Here is an 18,556-nt window from a genome sequence, read left to right as displayed (position 1 = left end):
GTCTGGGGAGAATTAGAGGGGCAGTGAGTTATCAGGATTGTTATTCGAGGAGTGAATAACGTAGTGATATCTTGAGTGGGCGGTCTGGCGGCAGGCCAGGCCACTAGAGCTTCCAGATTTTTGGGAGGTCAGAAAGGGGGGGTATCTTAGCGACAGAGGGGATCGGTTTTGTTCCGGATTTGGGAGTTCCTGATTGGATTCAGGTGTCCATAGAAAAGACATTGGTGGGGTATGAGGCCCTTTTCAGTGATGCTTTCCGAGTTATAGGTTCGAGCTATGTGTGGATGAAGAACGATTTCGAGGGCGAAATCAAATTAAGTGGGGGAGAATTGTAACATCCTGGTTCCGGGGTATATCATTTCTATTGTTATAATGAGTTTCATGGGCGACTCGACGAGTTGGTGCCTCAACTCGTCGAGTAGGGTCGCGTTGGATGACAAGGATTAATGAGCTGACTCGTCGAGTCTGTGAGTCGACTCGCCGAGTCAGCGCTGGTGAAGGAAACCCTAAATTTTCGGGCCTGTGACCTATTTAAAGGCACTTATAGCCTCATTTGCGGCTCATCTTCTGTTCAACTCTCCTGTGTGAAACCCTAGGCGGCCATGGAAGCTAAGAGAGAGTCCTTGAGCTTGTATCAAGTGTTTTGATGGACCTTTTTGGAAGAATAGGAGTGAGCTTCAAGCAAGGAGTGGGATGAGGCTGTGGGATCTAGCATTTCTTCTCAAAGAGCTTCTCTGGAAGGTAAAAAGCCCACACCTTTCTCATTTATTTAGTTGGATCTCATATCTATGAAGATTTAGGGCTTTTTTTTGTCATTTTTGGTTAGGTTCTTGGGTAGCATGGGTTATCAAGAAGTCTAGACCGCAGATCTGGACCTTGTGAAGTCCTTAGAGTTCAAATGTCCCAGCTTTATTCATCCATATGAGGGTTTTTGGGCTTAATCATTCATGAAAGGCATGTATTAGCATTTTGGAGCAATAACCTCATGTATGAACGTAAAGATCGAAGCTTTACGTGATTATTGAGCCTTAAGACGATAGATCTAGTGTTTGGAGTGATAGATCTGACTGAAATCGTCTGAATGAACATTTGGTCTGAATGAACTCGCCGAGTCAATGAGCCGACTCGACGAGTTGGTTAGGGTTTGTCCCGAAGAGCTGAATCATGCAATAGCTCGACGAGTTGGGGGTCAACTCGACGAGCTGAGCTGGACTTTCACGAGACTTCTGAGGGAATAAGTGGACTCGACGAGTCACAAGGGTGCACTCGGCGAGTCGGGTCAAACATGGACTGTTGACTCGAGTTTGACTTCTGTTGACTTTGGGGCTTTGGTCAACATGAGTAATAGAGACCATGGAGGGGTAAAATGGTCTTTTATCCACTTCAAAGAGTTAAAGAGAGGAAGAATAGCCGTCGGCGATTAGAGTTGTGATTAGAGTATTACTTAGAGATATTTATCCATTGTGTTAGGCGGAGGCTAGTTCGAGATTCGGGAGCGAGGTCTTTACTTGCTGCTTGTCAGGTGAGTCTTCTCACTATACATTACCTAGAGTGGTATCTATGTTCAGACCGGAGGGTCTTATATGTTATGTGCTTGCTTGAGATTATGTATTTGTGATGTATGTATGCTATGTGATATTAGACCGGATCGGAGGGTCCAACGACTTACGAGGCCAGAGGGTCCTCAACCAGATCGGACCGGAGGGTGCAACGAGCTACACCGGACCAGAGGGTCCAACGAGCTACGGGATTGACCGGAGGGTCCCGCTGAGACACATTGACCGGAGGGTCTTACCGAGTTATAGCCTCGAGTGGCTTATGTGTTGTATGTGGTATATTGGGGAACTCACTAAGCATTTATGCTTACCGTGTTATGTGATATGTGTTTCAGGTACTAGCGAGGATCACGGGAAGGCGCCGACATGATTTGTACACACTGATAGAGGATTTTGTATTTGAGATTCTTGGATATGTTTTACCGTGATAACATTGATACACTTGAGTTTGAAATGATTTATATGAGATATGTTATGTTTGAAAAATGAAAAATTGTTTTAAATTTTCACGTCGTTACAGTTAATTTTGCAGGCCATCCATGCAAGATAACACATATATGGCAAAATTTAAAAAAATAAGACTGAAATGCCCTTCTTCCTAAAGATAACAAATATTCTCTTATAAATTTTATAACTATTTCGCATTTTAAAGGAGTAACTCAAAATCGAAAAAATAAATAAATAATACCGAATTCTGCATATAATTTTTTTTAAGAATTTTGCAGAGATGAACGTCGATCCGCAGAAGGCTCCTCCGCATATCTGTTCTTCAGCCATACAACTCTGCGGATCTGTTCTTCGGAGGAAAAAAGACTTTCATGGCACATACACCCTAACAAACTATAATTAATTCAGAAATCGGGCAATTACAGTTTCATACAATTCCAAAATGAGGAAAAAAACTTACATGTGTTCCATAGCCATCGAATAACACATCCGAGTGTAGTTATTCCACAATTCGCGATCGACACACCATCGGAATGATCGATTCAACGTGTTCGATTCACCTCCTTCCTTTTTTGTAGCAAGCTTCCGCAGTTAGGGTATTAGGAATGGATTTGTTTTGACAATTTTCTGATTTTACCCCTTATTCGAACGATCCGCTGTGAATATTAACGATCCGCAGAGGGTTAAATGGATCCGCAGAGCCACCTCTACGGAACCATGATACCCACCATATTTTTTGTCTTTTAGTGATGCCATGTCATTTCCTCGGTACTATTTATCTTTCCGCAGAGGGTTAAAGGGATCCGCAGAGCCCCCATTGGAGATCTCGTGGTCATTTTCCAATACTCACATTTTCATGGTTAAATGCTTAAAACACCCCCTCAATTTTGGTTATTTCATAAATTTTCTTTAGTTGAATTCTACTTTGGATTATCAATAACATCTAAAACAAGGTTTATAGCGCATAATCATCTCCTCTTATAATGTAATTTGTGGTTTGAAATCAATAATTATGGATCCATGGTGTTATATGATGTCAACGTTTTTTTAACTGCTTCTATTTTGTGTTTCGGATCATCATATTCTAACAAGGTTTGCATTCATTGGTAAGCACCTCGTGTTTTTTCCCTCCAAGCTCCATATCATGTATTGGTTTTTCTTCTCATCAGAGATCCACCTCATGTATTTGACTTTTTGTGTAAGTCATTAGATTGCAAATCTTTAGAATGAATATTCTTAAGTTCTATTCATTATGGTGGGATAATATTCCCCATTGAATATAAAGATTTTAATAACAACATTCAGAAAAAGACGAATTTCCACTATTTGTATCTTTCTGGAGACGATAACCGTCATCTTTTCTTATTTTAAAAAATTGAATTAAAACAAAGTTAGACCGTTATAAGGTTTCCGTAAAAAAAATAGTAAATTTTATTTTTTCCAACAGTCACACACCCAAACACACACCACTGAAACAAATAACAAAATAATATTTACAGAACATAACTAAAAAATATATTAATCATTTTACTTTTACATAATGACCAAAATGTTAAAAAGAAAAAAAGGGATTCATTATTATTATTATTATTATTATTATTATTATTATTATTTTGTAAAAATATTTTGACACAATCGATAGAAATGATACAAATTTATTTATTATTATTATTTTAATTTGCATAATTACATTTTCTCTTTAAATAATCATAGAAAATCTTGAAGTATCCCAAGAATCGATACAAATGTAAAACGTTTTGATGTTTTAAATAATAAACTTTGTGAAACACGTGGTATCCACTTCCCCAAAAACATTTTATAATTCGAAATTATCATGTAACAAATTGTTTGACATAAATTAATCAAAAAATGTAAGTTGACGTTAGTTATTAACAAACCTTATGTGAAATTCTAAAATGAATATTTTCCATGGTTACCTTCCAATAACATTCCTTGATAATAAAATAATACAAGTATGTTGTACATTTTCTTTAATAAATGTCCCGATAAGTAAATCCTAAAAAGGAGTAGTGATTTGTGAACCCTTTCAAGTTTCCGAGGTGCTCATAGGTCAATTACCAAACTTTAAGGGGGCTATTATCAATATAATAATAGTAAAAGGGGTTATTCTGTAAATTATGTCCTTCCGACTCCCAAATTATGACGTGAGCAATGACCGACGATGAGTTTTAATCGCCGACATTCAGAACCTTCTAGTCGTCCCTTTAATCCTCTACATATAAATCAAGCTTCCAAAATCACAATAACCCTCGATTTTTTTTAAATTTGCTTCATCTGAAAGCTAATCAAATCAACCCCAGATCATGTCGTCGTCTTCGGAGCAGGACTTTGATCAGTCAATTCGCGATTTCATCACATCATTTGTCAGAACTGCCGTTGCCGCCGCTCCTCCATCACAGGATCACGACGGAGAAGAAGCAGAAGCAGAAGCGATCGTCTTTACGGTTTACGCTACTCACGCCGGAAGTCTCGTGAAAGACGGGCCATTACCGGCGTCGAAAGCGGCAATAGAGGCCATCCCGACGGTTACAGCGACGGAGGAAGAAGATTGTGCGATATGTTTGACGGATTACAGTGGTGTTGCCGGAGAAGCGAAGGAATTGCCGTGTAGGCATCGGTATCATTCGGATTGTATTATGAAGTGGTTAGGTATCCATGGGTCGTGCCCGGTTTGTAGATACGAGATGCCGGTGGATGAAGAGGAGAAGGAGCGGAGAGACGGTGGTGATGGTGAGTGGTGGCGAGTGATGATCACCGTAGCGCGTCGGACTCCGGTGAGTGAATCGGGTCGGAATTCTTCGGATTCAGTAGAGGGTAGTGGGTCATCAACAGACTATATGGATATTGATTAGATTTTTATATTTTTTAATTCTTTTTTCTCCATTAAGGAATTTTGTATAAAATGCATCAAGTTTGGTTTTTATTTAATTCGCTAAAACTGATTAGTTCGATTTTGAAATTTTCATCGTACGTGTTTTTTTATTGTTGAAAGGTCAATTAAGCAATCTCCAAAAAAGATTTGCGCGTAAACTAAAATAATTCTATGGATGATTTTTTTTACAAAAAAAATGGATTTGTTACTTTTTTTTTTTTTTAACAATAGAGAGTTATTTTGTGATAGTAGATATCTTAGTTCGGTTTTTACCAAATCTTCCACGAGAAAGTAAGCGTCTTATATGGGATGGAGTCGTGGAGACTTTTTTGGTTTTTACAAGCACCACAAATTGGTTGGAGAGACTATTAAGTTACTAAAAGTTCATTCATTGTAAATTGTTGGAGTTGTAAACATATCTTACTCGTTAATAATGTTTGCTCGCGAAAAATTTGGACCTTTGAAATAATAAAAAATTTCAATCACTCAAGTCTAAGTCCTAATTAAATTTGTAAAATATTGATGAATAAAAGGAAGGCTAAACTGCACAAATGGTCCCTTGGTTAACTCAAAATTGTCACATTGGTCCAAAAATGTTTTCACTAGCATCATAGGTCGAAACTTTTCATTTTGTTGCGATTTTGGTTCAATTTGATTTGAACTTTTTTCAAATGACAATTTTGCCCTATTTTTTATTTTTCAGTTTTTTTTCTTATTTTTATTAATTTCTTTTTCCATTTTTTATATGACAATAACTAATAAAAAAATATTGAGTGTTTATCCCCCACCCCATTCATTCTCTCTCTCTACATTACATATGAAGAACACTGAAACTCTAAACCTGCACATCACCGAACCTCCAACTCCGACAAAGGCTGAACCGTCAGACCATCGCCCTTCTCGTCGGACCTCCCTCTTCTCACCGGAACACGACCTGTTCGAAACCACCAACACCAGCCAGAATCCGCCACCACAACCGCCGTTCTCTCTCCACTCTGACTCTCTTTCTCTCCACCGTCTCTCTTCTTCTCTGGCGTTGCCTACCCAACGTTGAAACATCTTTTTCTGATTTTATTGGAGTTTCGCTGTGAAAACCCTTCTCGTCGATCTTTTTTGAAGATCTTTTCGTCGTAGATCTGGAACACCGACGATCTGCAACACGACCATCTTCTTCTAAGCTCCAACTCCCCACCATCTCCGGAGACGAATGGATCTAATTCGAGGCAACAACGGAACCTGAGGCTAGCGATTGAGGAGGAATCCAAAGTGGTTTCCAGTGAAGTCGAGTTACAGGAGGCGACGACGTTGTCCCCCCTCCCAAACGACGAAGACGATGACGCTCTCAAGAACGACGGAGGGGGGGAGAGAGAGAGAGAAGGGGAGCCCTTCATCTTCTCTGTTCTCCATATATGTAAATAGAACCATCACCACCGACCATTTAGGGTGATCTGACGATAGATTTGAAACCCTCGTACTTTCCGACGAGCATTTTGACTGCTCTGACGGTTGTATAGAGAAGGTGATCGAAGTAGCAGAAAAAAGAGAAAGAGGGTGGCACCGGGAGTGGTGTTTGTGGTGATGGTTTCCGGCAGGTGGCGGCGGTTTATGGTGGGTGGCGTTTTTTTTCCGGCAGGTGGTGCTGTTTTGCGTCTGGAGGCGATGGTTTCCGGCGACACAGTGAAGTGAGAGAGATAGATAGTATGTATGTTAAAGAGATAGTGGGTGGGTGTAGTAGTATGAGTGGGTTTTTTTTCTTAGTTTTGTTTTTAAATCTGAAAATCGGAAAAATAAATAAGAAAATGGAAAAAGAAATTAATAAAAATAATAAAAAAATTGAAAAATAAAAAAATTGGGGCAAAATCGTCATTTGAAAAAAGTTCAAAGCAAATTGGACCAAAGTCGCAACAAAATGAAAAGTTTGGACCTGTAATGCTAATCCAAACCTTTTTGGACCAAAGTGACAATTTTGAGCTAACCACATGACCATTTGTGCAATTTAGTCTAAAAGGAAAGTATTTTTTTGGTTGCCCGCATAATGACAAAATGACTTGAATTGATAGATGAATAAACATAAAAGATTTGTTAATTTATTATGTGATTAATAAATTAAATAGTAATAGTTAATAATTAATTAATTAAATAATGATAGTCAGATTTGATTAATTATTAATCAGAATTAATCTTAAATTAATTTGAATTAAATATAAGTGCAACCAGTGAATTGTATTTATTCAATAATTGAACAAAAAAAAAAAAACAATTCTAAAACCTTCCATGGTATGAATGGTTTTGGAAGAGTTTCTAGGATTTCAGGAAGCCTCTTGGTAGCTGATAAGAAAATGATTTGAATTGGGATTAAATTTATTATTTAATTATTCAAATCCAAATTCATCTGCAAGTTACCTAAACTATAAATAGGACCCTTGGACACCAAGATTTCATGGTTCTGTCTAAGGGTGAAGAACGAAATTATCATCCTCTTTTCTCCTCTCCTTTAATCTTAGGGTTTCTTGTGTTTTGAGTGTGAAACATTATATGCTCGTATATTATTGGAGCTAGGTTTTCCAAAGAGACAACAAGATTTGATTAACTTGATTAGAATCAACAAAATGTACGTATCCCTAACCATGAATTTCAATTTATAAGGTTTAGTTTTGTGTTTTTATAAGTATGTTGCTATTAGATGTGAAAAAGGAATAGATCCATTTTAGGTTGCATGCATCCTTAAGTGTTAAGAGAATTTCTGCATGTATAATTGTTTTGTAACCTAAAATCCCCATCACAAACAACACTTGGACAAATAAGCACAAATCCTTCATGTGACATGTAAACCAAGATAAGACATGAAGCTATCCAAACCTCTACTACTAGTTTTACTGAAACATCCCTTACGTGAGCAACTTTAAATAAATTTAATAAATTAAATTTAAGGTCTAAGTCTTTCCAAAAATGTTTAAGATTTCGAAATAAAGTTGGTCCCAAAGTTCAAAGTTTGACAATGTCTGTTTTACACGTGATAATGTATCAACCAATAAAAAAACATAAGTATAAGCGAGTCATTGCAACTAGAAGACTTCTAAAATTTCATGCTTCCACCAATAGCAAAACATAAGCATAAATGAGTCATTGAAACTAGAAGTATTCTAAAATTTCATGCTTCTACTTTGGTCTTCAATATCCAGTCTTATTCGAGTACATGTCAAAATATAGGTGTTAGGCTTCGAAGACCTAATTATAATATTTTCCATGGGTAACTCTCTGACGATGGTTCATTTTCCATGTGCCCATAAGATAATATGAAGTTTCCTTCACTTGCTTTATGCGTCACATAAGTAGGGCTCCTCCTATCATCATCATAACATCTTTATTGATTCTTGGTTCTTGCATTTCACGTATCCGTTGAAACCGTCCTAACATCTTTTAATCATGTAGTATCGTCATTACATTCAACACTGATTGAAAATTGTCGAGCATTGTCGATGTGGATTACACCTTGTTTCAATAACATTTTCATTAGCAATCGTGAGACAAATACCTCTTATGTTTTCCATTTTATGAGGAATTTCACATGCTAATCATTAAATAATAATTATTACATATAGATTCCAAATTTTACACTCTAAGATCACCCTACTACTTCCATAATTATTAATGAGCACTAAGGTTTAGACGTACCTAACTCTCTACCCATCTCCAACGGCGTCGAATCATGTGCCTACCTTCTCTTCCCTTGTCATGCCTCCACGTCAAGATCTCCTTCTCTAGTCGCCTCAATCTCTCCTGCCACCCGAAAGATTGCAGTCCGCTCCTCGAACTTGACAATCAGCCTGTCAGTGATCCGACCAATAATACCAGACAACTCTTCCAATAAAATATGTGAAACCTTAGTGGCAATCCAATCATGTAGTCCTACGTTTTCCGCATCAATCTCAGAGGGCTCTGTTTCATGTCGGGTAATCGACATTCTGTTGAAAAAGACAAAGTTGTCATTACATAACCAAAGAATTATCCTTTTTCTATAACAGTTACCCACTGATTAGAATCCCTCACATCAATCCTCTACCAATCTCTTAGAATCTTCGTTATCATTCTCGATTCAAGTACAAATAATGTGCTTTTAGTAGTACGGGCCCAATACTACCTTCCACGCCTATCCATACTTTCCTCGAGAATCATCCCGAATCCTCCACGTCACTTCCTTACAATGATGCTCCTAAACTGCTAAACAGCGTCCAATCGCACTAAAGCATTTCCTAGGTTCTCCTACGACTCCGACCTCACCCTTCCATCAACTGCTGAAAAACTCCTACTAATTTCAGCTAACTACTTCGTGAATACAATTACATGCACCAAAACTTAAATAATCCTTCGACTAAAATAGCCAACCCTACAACGGTAAGACTCAAACGAGAGCTGCACAATAGGGCCGAATCAATCATTCTAAAATTATTTAACCTTTGCAGCATGTAACTTAACATATTCATTTAATAGTTAACTCACATCAATATGAGTCCCATAAAGCACAAAGCAAGCAAAATTCAAGCAGTAACTCAATAAGATGTGTTCTCGAACTACGCTTTTGGGAATCACTTATTTGAGCTCGGCTGATTGCATGCATCACACCCATTTCTTTGGAAAAGTCTTTTTAGAAAATTTTATTTTCTTTCAAAAAGACTACTAATTCCTTAGTTTGAGTTCACACACCCGAGCGTGTACCCGAATCTAGGGGTGCAAACGAGCCAAGATACTCGTGAGCTACTCGGGATCGGATCGTTAAAAGCTCGACTCAAAACTGATATTTAACGACCCAATATTAAACTTGTTTATTAAACGAGCTCGAGCTCAAGCCTATGTCAGTAAGCTCGATTAGGCTCGCGAGCCTAAACGAGCCTTTATATAATATAATTTATTAGTATTTATATATATTAAAATAAAAACATATTAGGGGAATTACGAATTTAGGGTATTAGTAAACGAGCTTTTTAACGAGCTCGAGCCAAGCTTAAGCTTATTTAGGCACGTCAGATAAAAACGAGTCGAGCTCAAGCCCGAGCCGAGCTTGTATAATTCTTTACGAGCTCGAGCCGAGCTCAGTAAAAGAAAGCTCGAATCGAGCCGAGCTCGAGCTCGAGCCTCATATAACTTAAACGAGCCTGAGCCGAGCCTAGCCAGGCTCGAGCTCGGCTCGGCTCGTTTGCACCCCTACCCGAATCTCTCAAACCAAGGCTCTAATACCAACTTGTAACATCTCAAAAATGTCAATAAAAATTTTCATTTTAAAACATCAAGTCATACAAACATTGGTTCCAAATCCCATAAGTATCAATTGTATTTTCAAACATCATAGTATATCAAAAGTAATCAATGCGGAAAAAGCCATCGGGGGATGTTGTGCAATCAAGTCGGGCCCATCCCTCTGGAACTGGAAGTACTTAAAAAAATGTTTAAACCACAAACCATAAGCACAAAGCTTAGTGAGTTCCCCAAAATACCACACACACAACCAATACAAACACAATGCATGCAAGCATGAGCCTTCGGTCTGACTGGCACACTTCGTAAGGCCTACAATATGCTTAGACCGCTCTCCCGAGCCTACAGTCTACTAGCCCGCCTCGCAAGGCCTACGGTAGTTGGGCCGCTCTCCAGAGCCTACAGTCTACTGGCCCGCCTCGCAAGGCCTACAGTAGTTGGACTGCTCTCCCGATCCTACAGTCTACTGGCCTGCCTCGTAAGGCCTACAGTAGCTAGACCGCTCACCTTAGGCCTATAATATCATCTGAACTTCCTGGGCCTCTTGATCATTAGCACACAACTGGACTGCCTCACCCAACCCCAACATGTTGACATATACATATAAATAATAATAGGGAACACATGTAATTATACAATTCTACCTACCTAACATATCGTTACTGCATAACACATCCTATACTCAAGGATATATAACCTAATGAGGTGGGCCGACCTTGGTGCCTTAGACCCAAAAGTATATTGCGAAAACTCACCTGCCTCACAAAATCAGTTAAACCATAGCTCAATGCCCCACAACAGATGCTAATACAATCTTATCAAAGAATACAAGGTCCAACCTTAGCCTACACACTAAATCCAACAATCCATACCAAAAGTCAACCGAAGTTAACAAGTCAACGACCAAGCTCAAAGTTAACATCATATCAACCATTGAGCCTCACGTTGTGACTAGCCTTTGGTCACGTCGTGAGCACAACATGACAACCTAGTCGCGAAATCCTTCCTCGGTCAAATCCTGATATCCTCATTGTCACATCGTGACTTTAGTATGCGACATCTACTTAATGATTTGAGTCCTTAAACCATTAAGTCTTCCACTTACACTTTCCAAAAAGCCTTAAGGGACTCCAAAGGTTCATAAAAATGATTAATTTATGGACATGCGTTCTCCATGCATGTCCTCTATCCAATTTAGGTCAAAGGCCAATAAAATGACTCCAAACTCATGCAAGGTTCCTAATTCATAACCACAATCTAGATCTGAACCAAATAATACTCAAAAGGCTTCAAGGATCCATAAGGTTGCCAACTTTATGGAATCATATGACTTCAACATACTCAAACTTGAAGATAAAGGGACAAGGACTTAGATCTAGCAGCCTAGAAGCATAAAGATTGAATCCTGGACACTTACAAAGGTCCATAATGTGCACAAGAGAATGATGATGAGGTTTCCTTGCTGGATCAACACTCTAGAACACCGTCTTCTTCTTCTTCAATCCACCAAAAACAACAAATTGGGCCAAGAACCACCAAGAAGGATTAGGGTTATGGTTTTCTGAGGTTTGAGGGTGATGGAGGCTGATAATGAACCCTAAAATCGAGTTAGAGAGGCATAAATAAGAAGGTAACCTTAAAAGGTCATGGGATTGGGTTGCAACCTTCTCCACGTCCTTCCCCACCCATGTGTCACGTCGTTACCACAGTCCAGATACATGTTCCTCATTTTTTCTTGTCACACCGTGATCTCTCTATGGTCACATTGTGATACCCAGTTCTCCCCAAAAACAAAGCTTTTGAATCCTTAATGCCCTAAACCGAACCATTATGAAACATGGGTGGTACAAATACCTTGTCTTACCATTCCAGAATCTTTAGTTAACTTGTAAACTTATCTTAAAATTACCACACAAGGGTAGCAAGTCACATGTGCATATGATGCTTATCTTGAAAGTTACCACCACCAAAATTAATTGTCTTTAAATGGATATCCATGAGGGTCACACCTAGTCTTAACCCAACATAAGTGGATACACAATTTAATGATCAATATCAATTCAACTAAAAATAAAATATCCCCATTATAGTGTAAATATTTTCAAACTATGTTTTCATGAATGCACAAAATACATATAGTAATCACATAGCACATAAGTGATATATCATATAAAAAATCAATTTGAAGTCATCAAAGTAGGATAAGGACATGTACTATTGGGTATAAACTCACCTAAAGCAAGTATAACACTTTGCTCCACTTCGCAACTGTTGTATGCTTAACTAGTAGTATCTTATAAATAAAGTTTAACTATATGTTAGCTAAGTGATTATACCTTAATCATATTCATTGACCATAAGTAAAGTTGTTAATCTCCTTTTATTTCATAAATATGTTTCTTAAGTCGTCATAAAACTAATAAAAGTGGGTTGAGGTCAAATGGCTTGTTAGAGAAAAAGTTACAAAAATTACATGATGTAAACATAGGCTTTACACAACCCTTATATACATGGTCGTGTAATGCTCATATCAACAAAATTTGTGATTTTCAACTCAAAACAACCTTGTACTCAGGGAGTTTTAACCCAAACACTTAATTAACCACTCTAATTGCATAGTACAATCAAGTTTTTTTTATCAAAGTATGTTTCATACACTAATATATCATTCAAATCTATCATTTAAACAATGACTCACAAGCTTAAATTGGAGATCATGAGTTCATGGTTCATCAATCCAGAAATTCATTCAGATATCCCACTTTAATATCCAAACCATCAAAAAAATTTTAGATTTCCTTTTATTAGTTCTATAGGATGTTTTCAAGTGAGTTTGAAATCATATATTTATGTCCAAGTGATCTAATGCATTTCAAATACAAAAACTACATCCAAAACATCAAATGAACCTCTCATTTTCATTCAAGCTTGAAATCACAATTATGATCCATTTGAAGGCATTCTTCAATTTTTTTTTATTATGTAAGCATAATTTGAGATTAGATTAAGTTTCAATTTATGATTTATAGTTTCAAATCATCACTTTATCAACCCAGGGTTATAAAACTCCCAAAACCACAAATGGAGCTAAATACAAGCATTTCACGTGTAGAAGGAGTTGATAAAATAATGATTGAAATATCTTATAAATTTATTCAAAAAATATAACCCAAAAAGGATTTTGAATTTAGGGAAATTCTACAACCCTAATTCAAAATCAAGAAGAAAACAAGTTAGGATTATACATCCTAAGACTTCAATGAGTCGATTTTAGCTTTTACTCTTCAATTAAAATCTAGATTCTCTTATAACACTCTTTAAAGCTCAAAATAGTCAAGCTCAGTCATACCCCAATACCTAGAGATCAATCTATTGAAATGATGAAACGGAAGATTGTTATGTTCAAAACTTATGGAACTTGACAACTTAAACCCCTTAACTTATAATTCTTCTAAGTTGACCACTACTTGTGTATAATAACTATTCAAACTTCTAATTTGCTAACTTAACCCCAAGCAACACGTTTTATATTAAAATATTGCTTCCTAAAGTGTTAGATGAGTAAGTCATGATAAACTATGGGGGTTCCTTCTAATTTACCAAGTCAGCTCTAGTTTTTCCATAATTTAACTTTAAATATAAATTTAATTCATTAAATTATTTAAATTTTTACTTTTACTATAACTAATTTAATATTATGATAATTATTCATTTCTTTATTTTTTATTTAAAATTTAAATTAATCCTAAAATTTGGAAGTTATATTTAATTATTTATGATAAACGCTTTAAGCTGAACAACCACTCAATAAACTTGCAAGATCAAATTAATATCACCCTAAAACCCCTTGGAATGGTTTTCAAACCAAATCTTCACAAAACCCAAATATGAGCCAAAACTATAGCAACAAATATGAAAACATTAATGATGATGATTCTAGACGTCTTTCACCCATCGTCCACAATCAAGGGTGATGTTTCTAAATGATGCTAGCCACACCAAGATGGTCACTCCTTGACTACAAGAAAAAACACGATGACAAATCCTCATCGTATCTTCAAAGAAAATATATCCATATATATGCTACCTAAGAGTATCTTCAAACAAAGAACATAACTCATAACTATATAGAAACAATCTTAAAACCCATAGGCAAGCATCAGATGCAACAATACCTCCAAGAAGTAGCAACACCACTGATGATACAATATAATCCACCTTAATATAAAACATATTTACTAGGTACATACAACCCTATATAAACCATAAAGGTGTACAAACAATCATTATTATAAAAAACAAAATTTGAAGGCCAAAAGAGAACAAACTGATGAGTTTTGAGCATACCAACAACCCTATGTGTGCATACAACCCTAAATATTGATCTACCTTTTCTCTAATTGAGCATACCATGTGAAAAATAATGTGTAAACCCTAGGATACTAGTATATAATCGAAAATTACATTATAAAGAGTTATAAAACATACCTTGATTGTTATTAAGCAATAATAATCTAATTCCTTGATATTGTTGAAGCTTTGAGAACAGGAGATTAAAGAAAAGGAGAGAGGAGGAAAAATTCCGGCTAGGGTTCTCTAAGAACAAGTGGCTGAAATCCTTAGCGTAAACCCCTTTATATACTGCAGCCAGGAAACCTTAGATAAGCCCAAGTCCAAGATAATCTTAAACCGGGTAATTATCCACTTTCCTGATTATCCAATAAGGACCATTCTAGAAACCCTAGACCATGTCAAAACCGTTAGAATGCCTCTTGCTCAATTATTGAACAATTGCAATTTAGTCCCTGAACTTTTTAATTAATTAATTTAATCCCAAAAATAATTCCAATTAATTTTTTATTAAATATTAATTAAATATTAATATTTCTAATTAATATATTATTCTCATAATATATTAATAAATTACTTAATACAATTTATTAATCAAATTAATAAATCAACCTCTTTCTCCAAAATCATTATTCTCGGTTGCTAGTCTTGAGGGCAACCCAAAAGGACTGTGCTACAATCAATTCAAATACATACCAATTATAGTTATGGGCTTAGACACTTAGTCCAACAGTCTCCCACTTGGATAAGTCTAATAACTATAGTTGCCAGTATATCCTTCAAAATTGACAAGCAAATTGTAGCTCTCAAAGCCGCTGTCAAACTCTGACCTAGTCAGTTACGTGCCCTAAGATAAGTGATCATATAATCCTCCGTTCTGCAAGATATCATGTGGACAAATGACATGGAACAGAATCATTCTCATTGTCTAATATTTTTTTCCCGATTTCTGATTTGTAATGAAAAAGAACTACTAATCGAACACATCAATATAGTCCTGGCCGGGCCTGATACTATAAGTCAACACCAAATCATCGAGGGGCCCAAGATATCGCTTTTTCCCCCTAAAGGCAAAATGGAACAGATAAAATTTGACTTATATTCTTGTACTATTTACTCATAAAATCATGCACAACAATACGTTTTATAACATCAAGTTACTGATGCGATTACGCATTATCAATGCATAACCAACTCGTAAACAAAAACTCACATATCTCCGTTTAAAGATTATAAGATATTATCGTCTCATAATTACTCATGATAAGATTCCATGAAGTATTTCTCTGAGCGTGCGTTAATCCAATACTTAAATCTCTATTTCAAAGCACTCATGAATGTTGCAACAAACTATTGCTACGTCTACACCCCTTAGACAATCTACAATCCAATTCATGACAGTCTTGATTCACTACTTACTTCCAAAAGTATGATCGACTGTGGATGTTTTGAATAATCTAATTATTCTGGAAGTAAAACATGCAAAATGAAACACAATAATAAACAATCGACAAAAGACAGTAAACAATACTCATAAATAATTCTCCTGTAACACCGTAAATTTTCAAACAAAATTTTCATTTTAAAATCATATAATTCTCGTAACACATTTCACAAAAATCTCATTAATTTAATTTACAAAACACAACTCCATAATTGTTTGATTAGTACTCCAGGATCCTCAAAACATAACTCCTGCTCTGGTGTGTACAATCAAGTCGGTGCCTTCCACGATCCTGAGAAAACCTGAAACACATATCACATAACACGGTAAGCACGAAGCTTAGTGAGTTCCCCAAAATACCACATACAACACATTAGCCACTCGAGGCTATAACTCTATAAGACCCTCCGGTCTATGTGTCTCAGTGGGACCCTCCAGTCCCATGGCTCGTTAGACCCTCTGGTCTGGTCTAAGTGAGGACCCTCCGGTCTCACAGCTCATTGAACCCTCTGGTCCGGTCTCAGTAACACATAATATAACATATATATCACACAAACAAATGCATAACTCAAGTAAGCACATACGACCCTATGGTCACATATAAATACCACTCTAGGTAAAGTATAGTGAGAAGACTCACCTCGGATGATGAACAACCCTTAAAAACGATGCTGCTGCGCACCGGCTTCTATCTCTAAGCCAAACCCACAATTCACCCAATTAGGAACTAAGTCCAAACTCTCACTCATTAGGTATAAAGGTATCCCACTAACTAGCCCATCAATAATCTAAACCCATTGGGCCCACCAAGGCCCAATAATAAATGGACTCTCCCGAGGCCCAAATTCTCAAATCTAAATGGCAAGCCCACTTAAGGGCCCAAAGCACACATACACACACACACACACATATATATATATATATATACATATTCCTCTGGTCCAAAACTTTATTGCAACCAGTCCAAACTCCAGGCCCAACACTCAAGGCCCAAAATGAGACTTAGCCCAAAAGTCCACAGTGAGGTTACGCAGGGCGTACCTCCCTTGGTACGCTCAGCGTACTCACGAATTCAGATTGGCCATCAGGGACACTTGGTCAGTACGCGGGGCGTACTGGAATTACGCTCAGCGTACGTCCAGGATTGTTATCTCCACTCCCTTGGTCTTAATCCGTTAAAACCATAACTATACTCTTAGATCTGGTCTCCATAAAGGCTCATACACAATAAAGCTCGTGACTTTAAGCCTTTGCATGGCAGATCAAGTCCCAAACACAAAAACTCTTACTCTTTACTCCGAAAAATGCTCATATCTTATGCATGAGGTGGTTCCAACGTCCAAGGCCTCATTTTTATGAATCCTCTCCACTAGAACCACATGAGAAAGCCACCAAGATTCAAACTTTATGCTTTCTGGAGCTAGATCAACCTCATTAGGGCTTGGATCCACAAGCTCCAAGCCAAGCAATCCTTCCTCAAGGAACTCCTTCCACAATATGCACCAAAAACTCACTAAATCACCAAAATGCTCAAGAATCACTCAAATGGGGGCTTAGGGTCGATTTCTAGGGTTTAGAGGGATGGAGGCTGAAGATATTAGGGTTAGGTTATGAGATAAGGAGCTTAAATAGGGTCCAAGACCCTAAAATAGGGTTCAGATCTGATTAGCGTACGCCCAACGTACATATGGTACGCCCAGGGTACTCCGAAGAACATTCATGACCACCCTGGCCAGTACGCCCAACGTACTCCAAAGTACGCCCAACGTACTTCCTGTTGGGTTTTGAGAATTCTAACACTCCTATGGTGTACATGCAACCCTAGAAACCTTGGATCTATGTTTGACTAAGATACATGCAAAATGATTTTCCAAGGTTCATAATCCTATCTAGCATACATGGGGATCTTTTATTCTAATAGTTAGTAAGAATTACATACCTCTTTGTAGCTTGGATTCCTTTGAAACCTTGTGAGCCTAGCACCTCAAGTGTGATGCCTCAAATGCTTTACACAACACCAAGTACACTTGGAATAAACTCTAAGAGAATAAGAACACTTGGATTTTCGGCTAGCCCTCTTTGATTCACTCTAGTGGCCGAAAATGGTGAATAATAGCTTCTTTATATAGTATGTTACAATTAGGGTTACACCATGTAAACCCTAATTGTCATGATCTTTCATTTCCATGACCCATGGGTTATTTAACCCCCATGGAGCATCTTATGGGTTTAACCCAACTTGATAATCCATGGAGCCTTGGCCTACTATATAAGTTATGGATGATTGACACAATCAACCCATATATTTAATTAGTCTTCTTTTGATCACATAATTAATTCTAAATTAATTATTGATCAATACTAACTAAATATTATTATTCTTATTATTAATATATTAGAACTTATAATATATTAATAAACCATAAGTGTCTTATTTCTCTCATTTAGTCTATCCAAGTGCATGATGCCATGCAACCCAAATGGACCATGCCGGGTCGGGTCAAGTACATACCAAATATAGTTATGGACTTAGACACTATATCCAACAGTCTCCCACTTGGATAAGTCTAATAACTATAGTTGCAAGTATGACTTCAGGAACCGATCAGCAAT

General features: G+C 37.1%; 1 protein-coding gene across 1 annotated transcript; it reads left to right on the top strand.

Annotated features, from left to right (window-relative positions):
* Positions 1–4,225: 4,225 nt before the first annotated feature.
* Positions 4,226–4,983, top strand: LOC145167088 (E3 ubiquitin-protein ligase MPSR1-like). The gene has a single exon (XM_079086178.1). It carries the CDS (start codon positions 4,328–4,330, stop codon positions 4,874–4,876), a length of 549 nt encoding a protein of 182 aa, XP_078942304.1. The 5' UTR covers positions 4,226–4,327; the 3' UTR covers positions 4,877–4,983.
* The last annotated feature ends 13,573 nt before the right edge of the window (positions 4,984–18,556 follow it).

Source organism: Lactuca virosa, chromosome 3, assembly GCF_052849685.1.
Source record: "Lactuca virosa cultivar CGN04683 chromosome 3, Lactuca_virosa_CGN04683_v6, whole genome shotgun sequence".
NCBI classification, from domain to species: domain Eukaryota; kingdom Viridiplantae; phylum Streptophyta; class Magnoliopsida; order Asterales; family Asteraceae; genus Lactuca; species Lactuca virosa.
Note: the sequence above shows the minus strand (reverse complement) of the source record. Positions and strands in the feature narration are given on the sequence as shown.

Excerpts from the sequence above, each read along its gene's own strand:
- LOC145167088 (XM_079086178.1), top strand. The coding sequence starts at position 4,328 with ATGTCGTCGTCTTCGGAGCAGGACTTTGATCAGTCAATTCGCGATTTC.